At 42.8% G+C, this 19241-nt stretch overlaps 1 protein-coding gene across 4 annotated transcripts in view; it reads left to right on the top strand.

Moving 5' to 3' along the window:
• Window positions 1-19241, top strand: part of arhgef10 (Rho guanine nucleotide exchange factor (GEF) 10) — a 346362-nt gene that overhangs the window by 204723 nt on the left and 122398 nt on the right. For all 4 annotated transcript variants that reach the window (XM_068021752.1, XM_068021735.1, XM_068021744.1 and 1 more), the window contains exon 17: window positions 7966-8111. In XM_068021752.1, coding sequence (XP_067877853.1) covers window positions 7966-8111 — 146 coding nt within the window. The remainder of the gene's footprint in view (window positions 1-7965; window positions 8112-19241) is intronic.

Here is a 19241-nt window from a genome sequence, read left to right as displayed (position 1 = left end):
TTATCTCTGCACCCTTTCTAAAAAAAAAAGGGTGTAACATTTGCAATTCTCCGTCCTCTGGCACTACCTATGAATCTTAGGAGGAATAGAAAATTATGGCCAGTGCCTCTGCAATTTCTACTCTCACTTCCTTCAGTACTCTTGGATGCATCTGATCTGGTCCTAGTGTCTTATCAACTTTAAGCACATCTCGCCTATCCAATACCACTACCTTATCAATTTTAAACCCTTTAAGTGCCTGAATTATCTCATCTTTCACCATGACCTGTGCAGCATATTCCTTGGGAAAGACAGATGCAAAGTATTCATTTAATACCTCAGCTATGCCCACTGCCTCTGTGTGCAAATCCCCGTTTTGGTCCCGAATTGGCCCCACTCCTCCTTTCACCACACTTTTACTATTAATATGCCCTTGAAAGACTTTTGGATTCCCTTTTATATTAGCTGCCAGTTTCTTTTCATACTCTCTCTTTGCTTCTCTTATTTGCTTTTTCACTTCCTCTCTGAATCTTTCATATTCCGCCTGATTTTCAGTTGTATTATCCACCTGACATCTGTCATAAGCACACTTTTTTCTTCGCCTTAATCTCTATCTTTCGTCATCCAGGGAGCTCTGGATTTGTTTGCCCTACCTTTCCCCTTCGTGGGAATATACTTTGTGTTTGAAATATTTCTTCTTTAAAGGCAGCCCATTGTTCAGTTACTGTTTTGCCTGCCAACGTTTGACTCCAATTTATCTGGGTCAGATCCATTCTTACCCCATTGGAGTTGGCTTTCGCCTCTTTCATTATTCTTACTCTGGATTGTTCCTTGTCCTTTTCCATAGCTCACCTAAACCTTATGATACAATGATCACTGTCCCCTAAATGTTCCCCTACTGACACTTGATCCACTTGGCCCACCTCATTCTCAAGAACCTGGTCTAACAGTGCCTCCTTCCCCATTGGACTGGAAACATATTGCTGTAGAAAATTCTCCTGGACATACTCGAAAAACTCTTGCCTCTTTCTACCCTTTACACTACTACTTTCCCAGTTTATATTAGGATAATTAAAGTCCCTCATTATAACCACTCCATAATTTTTGTATAATAAAAGCAAAATACTGCGGATGCTGGAAATCTGAAATAAAAACAAGAAATGCTGGAAATATTCAGCAGGTCTGGCAACATCTGTGGAGAGAGAAGCGGGAGTTAACGTTTCAGGTCAGTGACCCTTCTTCAGAACTGGCAAATATTAGAAATGTGAAAGGTTATAAGCAAGTAAAGTGGGGGTGGGGCAAGAGATAACAAAGGAGAAGGTGTAGGTAGGACAAGGTCACAGAATAGTTGACCAGAAGGTCGTGGAGCCAAGGCAAACAGTATGTTGATGTTGTGTTGAAAGACAAAGCATTAGTACAGATAGGGTGTTAATGGACTGAAGATTGAACAGCTGCAAGTACAAACATGAAGAAAAACAGTGGGTAAGCAAACTGAACAAACTAAGATGAAATAGAATAAAATAAACACAAAAGTATATATATATATTTTTTAAAAAATAAAAGTAAAATGGGGGGCCCGTCATGCTCTGAAATTATTGAACTCAATGTTCAGGCCGGCAGGCTGAAGTGTGCCTAATCGGTAAATGAGATGCTGTTCCTCGAGCTTGCTTTGATGTTCACTGGAACACTACAGTAATCCCAGGACAGAGATGTGAGCATGGAGGAGTGTTGAAATGGCAAGCAATCGGAAGCTCAGGGTCCTGCTTGCGGACTGAGTTGAGGTGTTCCGCAAAGCGGTCACTCAGTCTGCGTTTGGTCTCCCTAATGTAGAGGAGACCACATTGTGAGCAGCGAATACAGTATGCTACATTGAAAGAAGTACAAGTAAATCGCTGCTTCACCTGAAAGGAGTGTTTGGGGCCTGGGATAGTGAGGAGAGAGGAGGTAAATGGGCAGGTATTACACCTCCTGCGATTGCAGGGGAAGTGCCATGGGAAGGGGATGAGGTGGTGGGGGTATTGGAGGGGTGGACCAGGGTGTCGCGGAGGGAATGATCCCTTCGGAATGCTGACCGGGGAAGGGAGGGGAAGATGCGTTTGGTAGTGGCATCACGCTGGAGGTGGCGGAAATGGCGGAGGATGATCCTTTGGATATAGAGGCTGATGGGGTGGAAAGTGAGTACAAGGGGAACCCTGTTGCAGTTCTGGGGGGAGGTGTATAATTCTTGTATAATTCTATAATTCTTGTACCTCTCTGTATTTTCCTTGAAAATTTGTTCCTCTACATTTTTCCTGCTAGTTGGTGGCCTATAGACTACACTAAGCAATGTAATTTTTTGTTCCTCAGCTCCAACCAAATAAATTCTGTCCTCTGGGACATTCTTTCTCTCCAGCACTGCAATCATTTTCTTAACAAAAACTGCCACCCCTCCCTTTCTTTCCTATCTTTCCTGAAAACCTTGTATCCAGGAATATTTAGTACCCAGTCCTCCCCTTCTTTAAGCCAAGTCTCCGTTATCTCCACAGCATCATACTTCCACGTGACTATCTGTGCCTGCAGCTCACTAACCTTTTTTCCCACACTCCATGCATTCACATACACGCACAGTAATCCTAATTTAGACTTTATTACTTTACATCTTTCTCTGACCTCACCTAATAATTTATTATTTACTACTCTACTGCAATCTGTCTCTCTCAATTATCTGTGCACCTTGGTGTTCCTCTCTCGTATTACCTCCTGGTTCTCACACCCCTGCCAAGTCAGTTTAAACCTTCTCCAATAGCACTAGCAAATCGCCCTGCAAGGAAATTTGTCCCAGCTCACTAACTCGATGCTGACTAACCAATCGCTTACCTGCTTCCAACTGGCGTCGCACTCGATTTTCTTTAGAATGCTGTCGGTCAGCTCTGAGCCCACACACACTGTCCCTCACAGGCCCCGCTCTTTTAAACTCTGCCACTCTGGCTCTGCTCCCTCACTGGGCTGCTCTTTTAAACTCCGCCACTGTCTTTTTAATGCAAATTCAAATTGACTTGTGGAACAAGATATAAGGGAAGGATAACAAAGCGGATTATATAAATGGATTCATGAGGTAACTAGTGTTTTTGGAGAAAACAAGTTGATTTTAACTTTTGACAATAGTGGAAAATGACTGATATGGGTTGACTGTTGTACACCATAGCCAGTTGCCCCTTCCATTGAAACAGGGGTCTATTTGCACACAGGATATATTAAGGGCTAATTATGCACAGAATTTATTCTGTAACTGTGAGCCACCCTGAATAATGCTTAAGTGACAAGCCAAGACTATTATGCTTGGGTATTATTTACATAGAATGGTTACAGCACAGAAACAGTCCATTCATCCAATTGTGTCCATGCTGGAGCAACTCAGCCAGTCCCACTCCCCCACCTTTTTCCTACAGCCCTGCAAATTGTTTTCCCTTCAGGTGCTTATCCAGTTTCCTTCTGAATGCCCTGATTGTATCTGCCTCCACCACATTATCGGGTATTGCATTCCAGATCCTAACCACTCACTGTATAAAAAAAGTTTTTCCTCATTTCTTTTTTGCCAATTACCATAAATCTGTGTCCTCTGGTTCTCGATATTTCTCTCAATGAGGACAGTTATTCTCTCTCTACGCTGTCCAGACCCTTCATGATTTTGAACGCTTCTAGCAAATCTCTTCTCAACCTTCTCTAAGGAAAACAACTGTTTTTTTTTCTCCAGTCGATCTGTGACACTGAAGTCCCTCATCCCTCGAACCATTCTCATAAATCTTTTCTGCACCCTCTCTATGGCTTTCACATCCTTCCTAAAGTACGGTGCCCAGAATTGGACACAGTACTTGCATTGAGGCCGAACCAGAGTTTTATAATGGTTTATCATAAACTTCCTTGCCTGTGTACTCTTTCCTCTATTTATAAAGCCCAGGATCCATATGACTTTTTAACCACTTTCTCAACCTGCCCTACCACTATCAACAGTTTGTGCACATATACCCCATGTTTCTCTGTTCTTGCAGCCCCTTTAGAATTGTGCCCTTTATTTTAGATTGCCTTTCCTCATTCTTCCTACCAAAATGAAACACTTCACATTTTCTGCATTAAATTTCATCTGCCATGTGTATGCCTATCCTACCAGCCTGTATATGTCCTCTTGAAGTCCATCTCTATCTTCCTTACAGTTTACTATACTTCCAAGTTTTGTGTCATCTGCAAATTTTGAAATTGTGTTCGGTATACCCGGGTCTAGGTCATTAATATAATCACGAAAGCAGTGGTCCTAGTATTGACTGCTGGAGAACCCCACTGTATATCTTCCTCAAGTCTGAGAAATAACCTTTCATCACTACTCTCTGTTTCCTGTCACTCAGCCAACTTTGTATCCGTGCGACTACTGTCTCTTATTCCAGGGGCTTTAACTTTGCTGACAAGTCTATTATGTGGCACTTTATTAAATGCTTTTGAAAGTCCATATACACCACATCAACTGCATTACCCTCATTGACCATCTGTTACTTCATCAGAAAACTCAACCAAGTTAGTTAAACATGATCTGCCTTTAATAAATCCTTGCTGGCTTTCCCCAATTAATCTACACTTGTCCAAGTGACTTGTTATTTTTGTCCCAAATTATCGTTTCTAAAAACTTTCCCACCACTGAGGTTAAACTGACTGGTTTGTAGTTACTGGGGTCATCCAAACATTCTTGAAGAATGCTGTAATATTTGCAATTTTCCAGTCCTCTGCCACCACCCTGCTATCTAAAGAGGATAGGAAGATTATGGTCGGTACCTCTGCAATTTCCTCCCTTACTTCCCTCCTTTAACTCCCCTTTTGCTATTTACATGTTTATCGATGACTTTTGGATTCCCTTTTATGTCAGTTGCCAGTCTTTTCTCATACTCTCTCTTTACCTCTCTAATTTCCTTGTTCACCTCCCCTCTGAACTTTCTATATTCAGCCTGGTTGTCACTTGTATTATCAGTCTGACATCTGTCATATGCACCCTTTTTCTGCTTCATTTCACTCTCCATCTCTCTCAACATCCAGGGAGCTCTGGCTTTGATTGCCCTGCCTTTCCCTCTCGTGGGAATATTCCTTAACTGTTTGAAATATTTCTTCTTTAAAAGTAGCCCATTGTTCTGTTACAGTTTTGCCTGCCAATCTTTGATTCCAATTTACCTGGAACAGATCGGTTGTCACCCTACTGAAATTGGCCTTCTTCCAATTTAGTGTTTTTTTTTAGATTGCTCCTAGTCCTTTCCATGGCTAATCTAAACCTTATGATACTATGAACACTGTTCCCTAAAAGATCCCCAACTGACACCTGATCCACTTTACCCACCTCACTCCCCAGAACCAGATCCAGCAATGCATCCTTCTTTGTTGGGTCAGAAACATACTGATCAAGAAAATGCTCCTGAACATGCTTCAGAAACTCTTTCCTCCTCTCTGCCCTTTACGCTATTACTATCCCAGTTTATGTTAGGATAATTAAAATCCAGCAGATTCCTTGACATTTTTAATCATACTATTGCATCAAATGCAATTTGTACATTTTGGAGATTAAATAATAAATCAGAGGACTTTATTCCAAATTCGAATAATGGCAGCAAATGGTGAAAACAAACAAAGAAAAAGGAAAAATATGTTGGTTGTGTCAAGTTATTGCTTTGACTTCATGCTTCATTTTATTGTTGGTGTTTAGGTGTCGGATTCTTCGCCTGTAGTTGGAAGGGGTATCTTTCTTTGGCTCATTTTCTGTAGCCTATAGATGAAAGAAAATGGAGTGGAGTTTGCTGCTCCATTTGCACCCAGAGACATGTGTAACCTGGGCACAAAACAATTACCTGATTTAAAAGAATCGTTGTATTTTGTTCATGAGTTGCGTGTGTACCTACAATATGCCCAAATCTCCTCGATCTTTTTTGGCGGCCCATCAACCTGCTCAACCAAATTTCGGCCTTCAAAATTGACCACACCCACAACTCTTAAATGAGAGTGTCTTCTAATTCTGCTTGTTTGAACTCGCTCAACCCTGCAGCAGGAAACAAAATAATTCTTTTGTGTTTCATGGACATTTTTGAGGTTTTTCTTTAAATTTATCCTCACTGAGATATGCTTTGTATTTTTTGTTTCTTGTAATGTGCTTTTATGGCATCAGTATTAATCACATTAAAAATTCAAAAGCTTCCCAGATTGCAGGTTTCTAAACATGCTGTGCCTGATGTGCATAAACGATGGTCAAATAAGTTGAAACTTAAAAGAAAAAATATACTGGTGTGAGTTTCGTGCTTTTCTTGGGCATTGATTGTTTACGCGGACTCACGGCCTTTTAGGTTCAGGTGTATTCTAGTGAGATTGGGAGGATAATTGGGTGTAACTTGACATCGGTAAAATGGACCAGACATAAGGTGGATTTTCGGGTCTAACCTCCAAGTTGCATCCAGGGACAAACTTTAGACCAACAGTGTTGAAATGTTCAGTGCATGTTTTTTTGTCCCCAACTCACTCAGTAGAGGCCTGGACAACGTATGCCAGCCAAGAGCGACGTCTCAATTCATTCCATCTTCGCTGCCTTCGGAGAATACTTGGCATCAGGTGGCAGGACTATATCTCCAACACAGAAGTCCTTGAAGCGGCCAACACCCCCAGCTTATACACACTACTGAGTCAGCGGCGCTTGAGATGGCTTGGCCATGTGAGCCGCATGGAAGATGGCAGGATCCCCAAAGACACATTGTACAGCGAGCTCGCCACTGGTATCAGACCCACCGGCCGTCCATGTCTCCGCTATAAAGACGTCTGCAAACGCGACATGAAATCGTGTGACATTGATCACAAGTCGTGGGAGTCAGTTGCCAGCATTCGCCAGAGCTGGCTGGGCAGCCATAAAGACAGGGCTAAATTGTGGCGAGTCGAAGAGACTTAGTAGTTGGCAGGAAAAAAGACAGAGGCGCAAGGGGAGAGCCAACTGTGCAACAGCCCCGACAAACAAATTTCTCTGCAGCACCTGTGGAAGAGCCTGTCACTCCAGAATTGGCCTTTATAGCCACTCCAGGCGCTGCTTCACAAACCACTGACCACCTCCAGGCGCGTATCCATTGTCTCTCGAGATAAGGAGGCCGAAAAGAACTCACTCAGTTATATGCCTCAATAATTTAGCTGTTTTAAATTGCTGGAAAAATAACAATGTGTCAACATCACAGAGACAGTAACGTGAAGAACAACTAAGTCAGGCAATTAAGAGATGCACTGCGAGTTCCGAATCTCCGGCACTTGCTAATTGAGTTACACCACTCCACCGTTTGCTTTGCACAAACTGCACCTTGTCCTTAGCCTCCCTGTAATTTTAGGAACTTGCTGGGTTTGCACATTAATTGCCCATTAAATTTGCCACAGAAAGATAAGTCTGGTAATTAAGTATGTAAGTACTTATTTAAAAACATGATAATCGTTATTGCAAAGGCAGTAAACCTCTCTGGCCCAGAAATGGAACAATTTAAATGGTTCAATCTCATTCCTGCATGTCGTCAATTGTTATAGATTTTTAAAATGCCTGATTTTAAAATGTTTTTCATACTTTTCCTTTCCCTCATTTTCTCTTTCTCAATCCAATCTTTATTTCCCTCCCTTTATTTTCTTTTCTGTGCTTGATTTGGCTCTAATTCACCCTCCTTTTTTGTCATTCCTCTGTTTCTTTCTCAATCCTTAAATCTTATTAGTTAATCCTAAACATGCTGTTCTTTGAGGTCCCCAGTTTCTTGTGTTATCAGCTCGCACTTACAGCAAGTTGCGGTGCAGAAAAATATCTAATGGGGCATGCTGCGAGATGCCCCGATCCAGCAGGTTCCACCCTATTGTGTTGAAGACGTTTAATCTTACTGAATTTTTTGCCTGTAGTTTTAGATTCAGTTGTCTGCAGTATATGTGTGTTTCATTATAGGTCAGTTACATCCAACTTCTCTATCAATACAGCTTCTTCGTAGTGGAAACAGATACCTCATAAGGTCAGATGATATGGTGGAAACGGTTTACAATGAGAAAGGAGAAATGGTGAAAACCAAAGAGCGACGTCTGTTCATGCTGAATGATGTACTTATGTGTGCTACGGTCAGTTCTCGGTATGTCCAGTCAAATGTGGTATAAATATATATTATATCTTATTCCTTGCATAATATTAGTATAGTTCCTTATGAATAAGTCTACTTTTGCTCATGTCAACATAGTGAAGATGTTAATATTCTTCTTTGCTTATTCAATTTCTCCATAAAAATATGAAGCGACTTCTGCAAATGTGAGAAATGAGTAAGTGAGAGATGCTGTTCCTTGAAAAGCTGTGTTCCACAAAGCCATCTCAATCGCATTACCCCTTCCTCCTCCTTTCCCATAAACCCCACTGAGTTTCAGCCTTCAATTTTTCTCATCAGAAACTGTTCTCTTCCTTGTCTCTCCTGGAAAAGTTTTATTTTTACCTGATATCAGTTTCTTGACATTTCTTTTTAATCTACAGTCTGAGAGCAGTATTGTTTTAATGGGTTTTACAAAGTTTATCATTCCAAAGTGATGATTGCTATTTTGACCTGACTGATACCTGCTGCATTTCAATGTTGCACTGAGATCTACCACAATTATTCAATCCTAGCTCATTTTTCAAAGTGTAAAGCCTGCTTCAAAGTATTGAGACTTGATGTGCCTGTTTGCTCGCTGAAAAAATATTCAAGCTTTGTTCCTCCAAGCAGAGAAATATCAGGTCATAGAATCTCAGAAATTTACAGCACAGAAGGAGGCCATTTGGCCCAACACGTCTGCACCAGCCAACAAGTAGTCGTCCAGCTTAATCCCACTTTCCAGCTCCTGGTGCGTAGCCTTGTAGGTTGCGGCACTTCAGGTACATATACAAGTACTTTTTTTAATGTTATGAGGGTTTCTGCCTCAACCACCCTTTTAGGCAGTCAGTTCCAGATCCCTCAACATCCTCTGGGTGAAAACATTCCCTTCAAATCCCCTGTAAACCTCCTATCTCTTAGCCTAAATCTATGCTCCCTGGTCATGATCACCTCCACCGAGGGAAATGGGGCCTTCCAATGCGCTCTATCTGGACCCCTCATAATTTTATACACTTTAATTAGGTCTCCTCTCAGCCTCCTCTGTTACAAAGAAAACAACCCAGCCTATCCAATCTTTCCTCAAAACTAAAATTCTCCAGTACAGACAACATCCTCAAAAATCTCCTCTGTACCCCCTTGAGTGCAGTTGCATCTTTCCTGTTGTACCCAGACCAGAACTGCACGCAATACTCCAGCTGTGGCCTAACTAGTGCATTATACAGTTCCAGCATAACCTCCCTGCTGTTATATTCTATTGCCTTGGCTAATAAAGGCAACTATCCTGTATGCCTCCTTGACCTCCTCTACCTGTTCAGGCACCTTCAGGGATCTGTGGATATGCACTCCAAGATCTCTACGTTGCTCTACACTTCTCAGTATCCTACCATTTATTGTGTATTCCCTTGCCTTGTTAGCCTTCCCCAAATGCATTACCTCACAGTTCTCTGGGTTAACCTCCATTTGCCACTGTCTGCCCACCTGACTAGTCCATTGATATGTTGCTGCAGTCTGCAGCTTTCTTCTTCATTATTTACCACATGGCCAATTTTTGTAATGTCACAAACTTCTTAATCACACCCCCCCTACATTCAAAGTCCAAATTATTGATACCACAAAATGCACGGTCCACTGAGCCCTGCGGAACCCTACTGGAAACAGCCTTCCAGTCACAAAAACATCCATTGACCATTACCCTTTGTTTCCAGTCTCTGAGCCAATTTTGGATCCAATTTGCCACTTTGCCTTGGATCCCATGAGCTTTTACTTTCTTGACCAGTCTGCCATGTGGGACCTTATCAAAATCCATATAGACTACGTCAAATGCACTGCTGTCATCAATCCTCCTTGTTACCTCCTCAAAAACTTCAATCATGTTATTCAGACACGACCTTCCCTTAATAAATCTTGGATTAATCCATGTCTTCCTAAATGTTCCACAGAATTTTTTCCAATAATTTTCCCACCACCAAGGTAAGGCTGACTGGCTTGTAATTACTTGGTCTATCCCTTTCTCCCTTTTTAAACAATGGTACAACATTAGCTGTCCTCCATTCCTGTAGAGCCATACCTGTAGCTAGAGCCGATTGGCAAATAATAGTCAGAGCCTCTGCTATTTCTTCCCTTGCTTCCTTTAGCAGCTTCAGATACGTTTCATCAGTGGCTGAGGATTTATCCACTCTCAAAGATGTTAACCCCTTAATACTTGCTCTCTAACTATGTTAATTTCATCTAATACTTCACCGCATTTGTTGCCCATCCCTAATTGCCCTTGATAACTGAGTGGCTTGCTGGGCCATTTTAGAGGGCAGTTAAGAGTCAAACACATTGCTGTGGGTCTGGAGTCACATGTAGGCCAGACCGGATAAGGACGGCAGATTTCCTTCTTAAAGGGCATGACCAAACCAAGTGGGGTTTTTTTTTTAACAACAATCAATGATAGTTCCATGGCATGATTTAAATGTTATGAAGGCTTGAACAGCTTGCAATTCCAGATTTTAATTAATTAAATTTAAATTCCACCAGCTGCTGTGGTGGGATTTGAACCCCTGTCTCCAGGACATTAGCCTGGGCCTCTGAATTACGAGCCAGCGGCATTACTACTGTGCCACCATCTCCCCTCATGAGTATTGAGCAAAACTAAAGAAATAGATTTGCTCATGACCTCCCTTCCCCCCCCCCCCCCACCCCCCAAACTTTCTTTGCTTTAACCTTCAACCCCTTCCCACCATCCCTTCAACCAATCGCATTCGTTTTTGCTGCTTCCCCCCCCCCACCCCCACAACCCACCCGCTCTGGAAAAGTCACTCCTGCCCCCTCCCCACCAGTGTCACGCCTTGGAGCTCTGAATGGAGATCCTAAGGCACAGGAGTTACGGCCACCAACCAGAATATCGCAGCAGGACTGCCGGCAGCAGCAGGTAAGCGATTAATTTGTTAATTCTAATATTTTAACATGCGTAAATAGTGATGCCGCCGCCGAGGGGTGGAGGGGGCCACCAGGAGGCACTGCTGGTACTATGGGGCGGCACCTTCCAGGCGTCGAGGCCCAGAGCTGACCTCTCCCGGAAGCATTTTCCGGGCCCCCCGGCCACGACCCCCGACATCGGGCGACTGGTAAAGTTCAGCCCGTTGTGCACACATTTTACAGCAGAGGCCAGCGGTTAGTCATGAGAATTTGAACGTCTGGCTTTTTTTTTTGAATTTTCACTCCCTAACTTAGATGTTGTGGCCAGGTATGGTAATTCTGGCTAAGATCAGCTAATTTAGTACAGAGCAGCCATTTATTCTGGGGCCTTCTTGGTCTGCATTGCTCAATATAGCTGGGCAGTGCCTTTATTGAATATAAGCCACTGAAGGTATCACAGACACCTTGGGCTGACTTTTGTCATTGCGGCAGGGTCCCGACAATGAGTCAGAAAGCCATGGATGATCCCACCTCAGCAATTTGCAGGACTGACGGCTGCATTTTACATCAATAGCCTGGGGATTACCATTGACCAGAAACTGAACTGGATCTATCATATAAGTACTGCAGCTACAAGCGCAGGTCAGAGGCTGGGAATTCTATCGTAACTCACCTCCTGACACATCAAAGCTTGTGCACCATCTACAAGGCACAAGTCAGGAGTGTGATGGAATACTCTCCACTTGCCTGGATGTGTGCAGCTCCAACAACACTCAAGAAGCTCGACACCATCAAGGACAAAGCAGCCCGCTTGATTAGCACCCCATCCACAACCTTCAACATTTACTCCACCACCGACACATAGTGGCAGCCGTGTGTACCACCTACAAGATGCGCTGCAGCAACGTATCAAGGCTGCTTCAACAGAACCTTCCAAACCCGTGACCTCTACCACCTAGAAGGGCAAGAGCTGCAGACACATGGGAACACCACCACCTGCAAGTTCCCCTCCAAGCTCCGCACCACCCTGACTTAGAACTATATTGCCATTCCTTCACTGTCGCTGGGTCAAAATCCTGTAACTCCCTCCCTGACAACACTGTAGGTGTACCTACACCACATGGACTGCAGCAGTTCCACAAGGCGGCTCACCACCACCTTCTCAAGGGCAATTAGAGTTGGACAATAATTGCTGTCCTAGCCAGGTACGTCCACATCCCATGAAAGAATATTTTTTAAAACCCTCTCTGACAAGTAATTGGTTTCTGCCTGGGCTGCTGTCCCTTTAACGGATGGCTGCCCGCCCGCCCACCCACCCACCCATCCACAGGAGTTGCCGGCAGCTCAGCAGTCACAGCAGCCTCACCGGGAGCAAGCTTCCCTCCCAACCATTTAAGTGGGGTCTGGAGGTGCTGGGACCAGTCAGGCAGGCCCCAGCGAGTGGTGAAAGGGAGGGTGTTGGTGGTGAGGGTGGGGGCGTGGTTTTGCTGCAGGGGTGGATTTTGCCCCGGGGCCAGAGTTCCCGAAGAGAAGGGCCCACTCCTCTGAGCCCGCAGGGAGGTCGCCAGGGTTCACCCCACGTGACAGAGCACCCAGCTGCCATTGGTAAGATGCCAGCAGCGGTGGGAAGAGGCCCTTAATTAGCCGTTTAAATGGCTCAATTGGCCTTTGGGCAGTAGGGCCTCCTCCACCTTTCCCATGGCTGGTAAAGTGGCATGGCAGCAGGAGGATGACAGGTACTACACCCCCCCTCATTCTGTCACTATTTTACAGGCCCCCCTTGCCTCCCAGCCCATCCTTCGAGGGCTGGTAAAGTCCAGCCCATTGTCTAATGGTGTTTGGTTTTGGGAATATTGCTCCAAGTCTTCATACCACCAGACAGACTCATCACCATCCAGCAGAATACTGTGCTTTTCAGGTGGGGCTCAGAATCTTTGTCTTATAGTTATGACCATCTTTGTACTGCTGTGATCTGAGATTTCGACAATACTTTTGCAATTGAATGTTCTAACTCATCAGCCCCCAGAATTGTTGCCATTTTTACAAGAAGTCACTAGCAAAGAGCAGTCACTGTGTTAAAAATGGTCGTTTCAAGATACCTGTTGTTCCTAGGACTGAGATGCCCATCAATTCATGGGTGCATACGGGTTCTAGCACATAAATAGACTCAGTTTCCAAAAAGAGAGCATTTTAACAAGACAAGGGTATTGGGACATTGTTACAAGAATTTTTTTTTGTATTATAACTTAGAATTCTGTGTTTTTAAACACTGAAAAAGGATTTCAGTGGACATTGAGACATCTGGAAATAGCTGAGTTTTTTTGTACGCTTTGAAAGGAGGTTCAACAAAAGCTGAACTGGTAAACAAGGACTGGAATGCAGGTAATTTCAAAGAAACCAGCAGGGGGTTGACCTCAGAGCTACCCTCTTATGATGAGAGAGAATTTATGACTTGGCACGTAACCTGTTTCAGGAAGGTTTTGGTTTTAGTTTGGAACTTTAAATAGCCAGTGGCTTTGGACAAAAAGCAAGCATTTGAAATTTGATTTTGACCTGCTTGGAGATCAGAAGATGATCCAGAAAAAGTATTACCTCTCTGTAAAGGAATCCTGCATTTCTTGAGAAGAAACCCTGTATCTCAAATGTGGCAGATTCCTATTGCCTCCTGTCTCTGAAGAATCCCTGCATCAAGCTGTACTGTTGCCTCTTGGGTTTAAGAAATCCTGAATATTGGAAGAAACCTTTTACTGCTAGACTGCTGCTATAAGACCTAAGAAGATCCATATTGCTGCACACCGGATGGAAGACTTTATGCGAAGTCTTCTACTGTTGAGGTTCTTTGAATGCATGCCCATCACAGACTGTTCATCAACCTCGCCTGGAAAGACTTTGAGTGGCATCCAACTATTCAACTTTGGGACACCTCACCAAATGAGAAAACGTTCTTAAGTTTTTTATATTCCTTTCATTCCTATGAAACAGCTGGAAACCAAAATCCCTTTTTCCCCCTGGTTAACTGGTTTTTGGATGTATGCGCATGTGGGCTAGGGAAAATAAGGAGCTTTAATATCTCAATTTGTATATAGTTTACTTCATTATTGGTTTAGACTTGATTTTATAATAGTTGATTAAAGAAACCTAGTTGGTATTTTTTATTCAAAGACAAATAGAGTATCCAATTGACTGTTTCGATAAATGGGAAAATTTATTGATATGCTGTGACCTGTGGCGCAGTAGGACTGAATTAACAGTGCACTCCTCCTGCCTTGGTCGTAACATATTAATTGGCGGCTCTTGGGGTTAAATCGAACGCTGATAACATTTAATTGTAAGGGGAGTAATAATAATTGGAAGAGGAAAATAAAAGAACCAGGTTTCTTGTGTAATAGGGTAAAGCCTATACCACCGGAATGTCTGTAGCAGTTGCCGAACTTTTTCTGGGAAAGGAGCATGTATCGTTCAGTGACTTGCGAATCTTAGCTAAGGTTAAACTAAAAGACTTGGCATCACAATTGGGATTAGAATTGAAATCAGGTGCTTGAAAAGCAGAAATAATTGAAGTACTAGCCCAACATTTGAAATTGAAAGAAGACGACAGTAAGTCAGAGGGTAATGCAGTTGAGTTAACTAAAACTCAGTTACAGTTAAGTCAACTGGAGCTTCAACAGGAAAAAGAATTGAAAAGGCTTGACTTTGAAAAAGAGGAAAGGGAGAAAGAGAGCATTTCAGAGAGCAAGTGTAAGAGAAGTAAGGGAATTGAAATTAAGACAGATGGAACTAAGACAAAAGGGTGGTCTTGACTCCAGGGAAAATTCTGGTCAGAAAGAATCTGAATCCAGTCGAAGACCCAGCGAAAAGCTGTTTAAATTTATACAAGCTCTCCCTCAGTTTGAGAAAAGGGGCGTAGAGATATTTTTCATTTTCTTTGGAAAAAATAGCCAAAGAAATGAAATGGCCAAAGGAAAGCTAAAAACTGCTTATGCAAAGCAGGTTAATGGGCAGAGCTCATGAAGTTTATGCCATGCTTTCTGAAGAGGCTTCTGCAGATTATGAGATGGCAAAAAAGGCTATTCTCGCTGCATATGAGTTAGTCCCTGAAGCTTACCGACAGAAGTTTCAGAACCTCCGGAGTTCGACTGGGCAGACTTGTATAGAATTCGAGAGGGTAAAGCAAATTAATTTTGATCGTTGGATGCGGGCAGTAAAGATGGAAGCCACATATGAGAACCTTAGGGAACTGATTCTCCTGAAAGAGTTTAAAAATTCACTCCCTGCAGTAGGGAGAACTCATGTAAAGAACCAGAAGGTTTTCAATTCCAGACAGGCAGTGGAAATCGCTGATGATTTTGAGCTCGTGTATAAGCCCAAACCCTTTGTCCGTCACCCCCACAAACCCGAGAAGGATAGAAGGTGGGAGAGTGAAAGGAATGCAAGTTGCCCGGGACAAGAAGGGACAGCTGAGAACGCCCCAGAATCACCCCCCACACCTCCCCCCCAAAAAACAATCAGGCCAGAAAGGTGCTGAGGGTGCAAGTGAGGTCTGTAAATCGGAGCGTTATCATTGTCACAAAGTGGGACATCTTCGTTCAGAATGCTGGAAATTGCAAGGTAAACCCATGGGACTTGTTCGGGTACACAAAGCTAATGCATAGAAAGGGGCTCCAACTGAGAGTACAGCAGATCAAGCTATAGCTTTGATGGCAGCTATAAAACCAGATACCAAAAACAATGTGAGTGTAGGGGTTGAAAATACAATACCTGTAATTATAGGGAATTCTTGTTGAAAGGAAAAGTAACTCCTTATCCCTCAAGTGAGGAAGGCAAACTTATCGTTATACTAAGGGATACAGGAGCCACCCAAACCTTTTTGCTGGGGAAAGGTATAACATTTCCACCAGAAAGCGCACTGAATGCGAAAGTTTTAGTGAATGGTATTGGCAGGGAATATATACCCGTACCTTTGTATTGTGTGCACCTGAAGTGTGACCTAATGTCTAGAATGGTAACTGTAGGAGATGTCCATAGTTTGCCGGTAGAGGGAATTGACCTACTCCTAGGGAATGATTTGGCCGGAGCAAAAGTATTAGTTTCTCCCATAGTCACAGAGAAACCAAGTTAAAGAAACAGAACAATTACAGGAAAAAGTTCCAGGAATATTTCCTTCATGTGTAGTAACCTGAGCAATGGCTCAACAATTCTCTTGTCAGAGGTAAAATTGGCACCACAGACAGAGAGCCAAATATCTGAAACTTTCCTTGGGGATTTAGATAATCCAAATGAGATGTTTAACAAATCTTCTCTAATCACAGCACAACAAGCTGATCCAGAGTAAAATAAAATGGCACAGTCAGCTCTGACAGAAGCTGAGGCAAAAGAAGTTCCAGAAGGCTATGATGATAAAGATGGGGTTCTGGTGAGGAAATGAAGACCGCCTTAGAGACCTGTGGATAAAGAATGGATGGTTGTTTGACAGGTAGTGGTACCACCTAAGTATCACTGGGAATTATTAAGGTTAGCGCGTGAAATTCCTATAGCAGGATATATGGGAATCTGGAAGACCAAATTGCGTATAAATCAACATTATTACTGGCCAGGTCTTACGAAGGATGTGGTGCAGTTTTGTAAAACATGCCATATGTGCTAGATTGTGGGAAAACCATAACGTACCATAAAACTGGCACCTTGAATTCCCATACCAGTTATTGGAGAACCATTTAGTAGGGTGTTGGGAGACTGCGTAGGATCCTTGCCAAAAACGAAAGCGGGACACCAATATATACTCACTATCATGGATATGGCTACTCCATTCCCAGAGGCCATTCCCTTGAGGACAAGTACTGCTCAGGTAGTAGTGGAGAAGTTAACCCAATTCTTTACTAGATATGGAGTACCAATTGAAGTTCAGTCGGATCAAGGTTCCAATTTTATGTCTAAAATATTTCAAGAAGTTATCGGTAATTTGGGTATGACACAGCTAAAGTCTTCAGCATATCCCCTACAGACACAGGGAGCTTTAGAAAGGTATCATCAAACTCTCAAAACAATGATTTGAGCATACTGTCATGAATATCCCCATGATTGGGATAAAGGGCTAGACTTTTATTTGCCACTGGAGATTTACCCAATGAGTCTACAGGTTTTAGTCCTTTTGAATTAGTTTATGGACATGCGATAAGAGGTCCTCTAAAACTAATCAAAGAAAGGTTTTTAGAACAGAGGGATGAATGTTCTGCATGAGCTTATGTATCCGTGTTCCTGGAGCAGCTCACGAAAGCTTGCAATGTGGCTCAGGAACACCTTAAAGCATCCAAAACCACGATGAAAAAATAGGCAAACATGCAAAGACCCGAACACTTCAACCGGGGATAAAGTATTAGTATTATTACCTTTACAGGGTGAACCATTAAAAGCACAGTTCTGTGATCTGTGTAAAATGGTCAAAAGAATTGGTAAGATAAATTATTTGATAGACACCCCAGATCGCTGGGAGAAGAGTCGACTGTGTCATATCAATATGTTAAAGCAATATGATCGCAGGGAGGAGGATAAGCAAGTACAGGTATGTCAAATAATAGGGACACTTAAGAATGAAAAGGATTGTGAGGATGAGGCAGAAGGAGGCCAAGACAGTTCTCAAATTGAACCTCCTACTATCTGGTTAGCTAATACGGAATAGCTCGGAAGATTTGACATTCTGCATTAGGGAATAAATTAACAGTGCACTCCTCCTGCCTTGGTTGTAACAACATATTCCTCAATGTTTACCTTGCTATCCTGTACAGGTGGAAAGCGAATGACACAGATCTGTCTGTCTAACACCATGTGGGGTACAGAAATTGACTTCAGGACAAACGGGGAGAGAGGGAACTAACGTTTTGTTATTGGTAAGACCAGATGAGAAAGGTGTCTTGTGGTCCCTTTTAGCCTTCACCTGGTCTTATTGTAACAGGGTTTTGTTTTTAAACACACTGTTTTGAGCTCCCCCTTGGTGAATCCTTGTTCACCGCTTTCCAATTATAAGGCAAAGAAACAGGCTTTCTTGGGTTTAAAGGAGAAAAGTGAAATTTATTAAACTTAAGCTTAAACTCTAATTCTGTTAACGCCTATGGGCATACGCCGTGCCCCATGCTAGCGTGCATATGTGATACGCACATGCAAATAGAGACAGAAAAGAGTAGAAGAAAAATAAAGTAGAGAGGTTGAGGCAGTCTCTGAAGAGGGGTTTTTGTTACTGTACTTTGAGCTCACTGTAGTCCTTGCTTGTAGTTAGATCTTGCTTTTAGTTGGGGCGCAGTATTCTTCTTAAGCCTTGTTCACTGTAGGAGGTTTTTCTCTCTTGGGGTTTATATGTCTTCAGTGGTTTCCGAAGCTGGTGAGAACGAGATGAGAGCAGACAGGAGAGAGGTCTTTTTCCAGTCCAGGAGCAAACAATTTTCTGAGTTCAAATTCTCTGTTTTAAGATCCCCTAGTTGGCCAGCAGGTGGTCATGTGACTGACTGGTTTGACCAGGTCTCTTCTGTGTATTGGGGCAGGGACTGGTTCCTTGGTTCCAACACTGTCTGCTAGTATGAAAAAAAATGTCTTTCCAGCCAGGGGTTTGGCAATTCCTTGTAATTGCCCACCTTTTCTTCCCAACAACAATTTTAAAATTTAATGTCCATGTGGTGAAATATGTGTGCCTCATTCTTGGCAGGTGGGGGCCTGCATGATATTATACTTAATTCTCCTCCATAACATGTCAGTTGCAGAACATAATAAACAGAAAATGGGGAAACAAAGACTTTTAGTAGAAAAGAACTGTATTTTATACCTGAGAGTGTCATTTTTTGGGCGTAATACCAACATACAAGCAAATGAATTAGGAGCAGAAGTAGGCCATTCAGCCCCTTGAGCCTGCTCTGCCATTCAATAAGATCATGGCTGATCTGATTGTAACCTTGACTTCACATTCCCGCCTACCCCCAATAACCTTTCACCCCCTTCCTTTTCAAGAATCTATCTACCTCTACCTTAAAAATATTTAAAGACTCTGCTTCCACCGCCTTTTGAGGAAGAGCATTCCAAAAACTTGCGACTCTCTGAGAGAAAAATTTCTCCTTATCTCTGTCCTAAATCGGTGAGCCCTTATTTTTAAATAGTGACCCCTAGTTCTAGATTCTCCAACAAGGGGAAACGTCCTTTCCACATCCACCCTGTCAAGACCCCTCAGGATCTTAAATGTTTCAATCAAGTCGCCTCTTA

This window comes from Heterodontus francisci, chromosome 3 (assembly GCF_036365525.1).
Source record: "Heterodontus francisci isolate sHetFra1 chromosome 3, sHetFra1.hap1, whole genome shotgun sequence".
NCBI classification, from domain to species: Eukaryota; Metazoa; Chordata; class Chondrichthyes; order Heterodontiformes; family Heterodontidae; genus Heterodontus; species Heterodontus francisci.
This window is presented reverse-complemented; position numbering and strand designations above follow the sequence as displayed.